Genomic DNA, 3,215 nt, shown 5'->3' on the forward strand with positions numbered 1-3,215 from the left:
TTCTTCTCTGCAGCTGAACGTGTTAGCAGATCCTTTTCTGACCTCATCAACCAAGTGACTTCACCAGCTTGTAAATGATGGAAACTACCATTTGCCCTTACAGCTTCACTGAACTATTGAAGGTAATTGATGTCATGTCAGACTCTTAAAAGTGTCTCAGATGTTTCAGTGTAATAACCCAGCATAACAGACTTCTGCATTTACAGACTGCACCGGGAACCATAAATGGTGTTAAAGACTGACATTCCTATCACTATTGGTGACTTACAGCTCCTGCAGTAAATGTTAGCCCAGCTGATAAAAATCAGCATGTCTTCATTAATGTTACACTGGCTTTAACAACTGTCCTGCTGTCCTGGGTTCAGCTGTACCAGTAATTTTCCTCCTTCTTAGTAGCTGCTGCAGTGCTGTGTTTTTGACTTTCAGCCTGGGAACAATGCTGATAACACCTGGGTTTTTAGCTGTTGCTAAGTAATGTTTACTCTGACCAAGGACTTTCTCAGTCTCATGCTCTGCCAGGGAGGAGGGGAAGCCAGGAGGAAGCAGAGACAGGACACCTGACCCAAACTGGCCAAAGGGGTGTTCCATACCACAGAGTGTCATGCCCAGTACATAAACTAGGGGAGTCACCCGGAAGGCCCAGATCGCTGCTCGGGTCAGGCTGGGTATCTATCGGTCAGTGGGTGGTGAGCGGTTGAGTCCTCTCCCCGTGTTATTTCCCTTATCATTACTATTATTGGTGGTAGCAGTAGTGGTTTGTATTATACCTTAGTTACTGGACTGCTCTTATCTCAACCTGTGGGAGTTACATTCTTCTGATTCTCCTCCCCATCCCTCCAGGAGCGGGGGGAGGAAAAAGAGGGGGAGTGAGTGAGCGGCTGCGTGGTTCTGAGTTACCGGCTGGGCTTAAACCACACCACCTGCCTTGTCCTCTGTTCTTACTACTGTATAATTGGTAATGGCTTGTCTTTCAGGAGCATTTTTTTTAAATATATATGAGTTTGCTTCAGTCAACTGGTTTCAGTGATGTATTTTCTGTCACATCATTGTTTCTTAGACTAAAGGAAGGAATGAGTTCTTGATTGTCAGACTTCCCAATACTTGATTATTTACATAATCATATTTTTCCAAACTACTGAATTAAATGAAAATATACTTTGAACACTTAAAGGAATATTTGATTGGTTTAGAAGAGCCTTTCCATTACTGATCAACTTAACATATTTGGGATAACACTGGTATAGAATGCTTAATTTTCCACATTGATTTTCATGGTCTTGTATTTTTCAGAACTAATTATAATCACCAAGATAAAGGGACTGACTCATTAAAATGGCTAGAAACCTTGTTTTCTGTTGGTAGCACCTCAGCCACCTTCTTGAAAGACCTTATACTGTGGTAGTGATAGTAATGAATATTGCTGGTTCTTTCTGCTAGTTTTGTTCACAGGAGGCCTTAATTACACCTACTCCAAACACCCAAATACCCAAGAATTACAGCAACAAATAATGGTATGCAACTGGAAGCTGACAAGCAGCTTGTCTCTAGCAAAGGAAGGGTGAAGCAGGTGAAAAATAAAGAAACTAATTGAGGCGGAGGACCCCACAAAACAAATAATGATGAGGTCACTAGAAAGTGGATGCACTCACATAAACAGAATATAGTGTGAGATAGAAGCTTAGTAGCAATATACCAGTGCCAAGAGATTCAAACAACAATCCAAGGAACTTAACTGTTGATTATGGGAAAATATCCATCAGCTTCTGTTGAGACTTTAAGTCTTCTTGACGTGTGAGTGCATGTGAATCAAAATCGGTTGGAAGGAGTGACAGCCAACAAATACTGGTTTGGTCTGATACAAGACAGAACAGGTCTGGAGCACAAATTCTTACAAATAGATATTCCTGAACCACCATGAACTGTTACTTCATGGCAGCACATAAAGACTCAAGGAAGTGTTTTTCCATGCTAATAAGCAGCTGTTTAGCTACCAGGTCCCTATAAGGTGAAAGGGACAAAATCACAACACCTTCATGCTGTTATTACTCAGTTCAGCTGGCAACAGAGCAACTTTGGACATGTTCATTCTTCTGACACACTCAGCCTGAGAAAAAATAAGCCAGGAACAGCATCTGCAAAAGCAGTCCTAGCTCACCCCAAGATCTTCTATGAAGCTTAAAGGGAAGAGTGGTAGGAGGTGATACCCTGTCTTTAAACACAGGGATGTTTTGAATTATTCCTGTACAGCGAACCTGCTTGCATCTCACACTCACAGCACTTCTTTTTTTTCTTAACACAGCCACCCTAGAAGTTCTCAATTTATAGTGGGTAGATCAGTAGCAAACATCAGCATCTTCTGATTGTGTTTTAGTGCCAAATTGCTGAGACCTGGATAAAAGCAAGCAAGACCTAAATTATAAAATAGAATTATGCTCTGAGACCATCAGAGAGAAGAAATTCCCTGAGGTAGGCATTCCTTTAGGAACTTTATCACTTACAGGTTTACATGTCATTAGTTGCATACCTTTTTTATTTCAGCACAATTAATAACACAGATTGTCTCCTTTATGTCAGCAATTTCCAAATGTTCAACGGAGAACCTATGTGTGACCTATGCTAGAGATTGACCTGTTTTCTGTCTTTTCCAATTCTTTCCTGCCCATTTCCCCAAAGGATGCTACATCCTGTTAATTAAGAAGCCTGCTGAAGCAGATAAGTATTGCAATTTGTTTAAACTGAACATCAGTTTGGCTCATAGTGGTATTTCACTATTTCTGTGGCTATCTGAAGGGAAGAAGAAAGCTGACAGCAGCCCTTTCCTAGGGGAACCTGTTGTTGTAAGTAGGAAGTGGAAGCACTAGCTTCTTCCAAAGTGGAAGAGCATCTAAGATAAACAGTACCCATTCAGATAATCTGTCTGATTTACTTTTTCTAGAGCTTGAGAGCACATGGGAACAGGTAACATCTGGTCTACTACAGTACCAATCCTACTTGGCTGAGGCATCCAGCCCTTAAGATCCTTGTCAGTTGCTGGTCTTAATAGCTGTACAGACTGTGGCTGAAGACTGTGTCTGTTATGTTAATACAAAGTTGTGCACAATGGGGCATTTAGATATATTTATGTAATTTAGATAATTAACAACTAGTATAGGAGTGATCTGTTGTAACACTGCGCTTACCTCCCTCTTTGCTCTGGTAGCAGAGCACTCTTGCAG

General features: G+C 41.2%; 1 protein-coding gene across 1 annotated transcript in view; it reads left to right on the forward strand.

Moving 5' to 3' along the window:
- The window catches only part of LOC104407032, a gene marked incomplete at its 5' end in the record, with an annotated part of 7,926 nt that extends 7,848 nt beyond the window's left edge, over positions 1-78 (forward strand). Inside the window, one exon of the mRNA XM_010016201.1 lies at positions 1-78. Within this exon, the coding sequence (XP_010014503.1) occupies positions 1-78 (78 nt within the window).
- Between the last annotated feature and the right edge of the window lie 3,137 nt (positions 79-3,215).

The sequence above is a fragment of the Nestor notabilis genome, unplaced genomic scaffold (genome assembly GCF_000696875.1).
Source record: "Nestor notabilis isolate BGI_N333 unplaced genomic scaffold, ASM69687v1 scaffold33686, whole genome shotgun sequence".
Lineage (NCBI taxonomy): Eukaryota > Metazoa > Chordata > Aves > Psittaciformes > Psittacidae > Nestor > Nestor notabilis.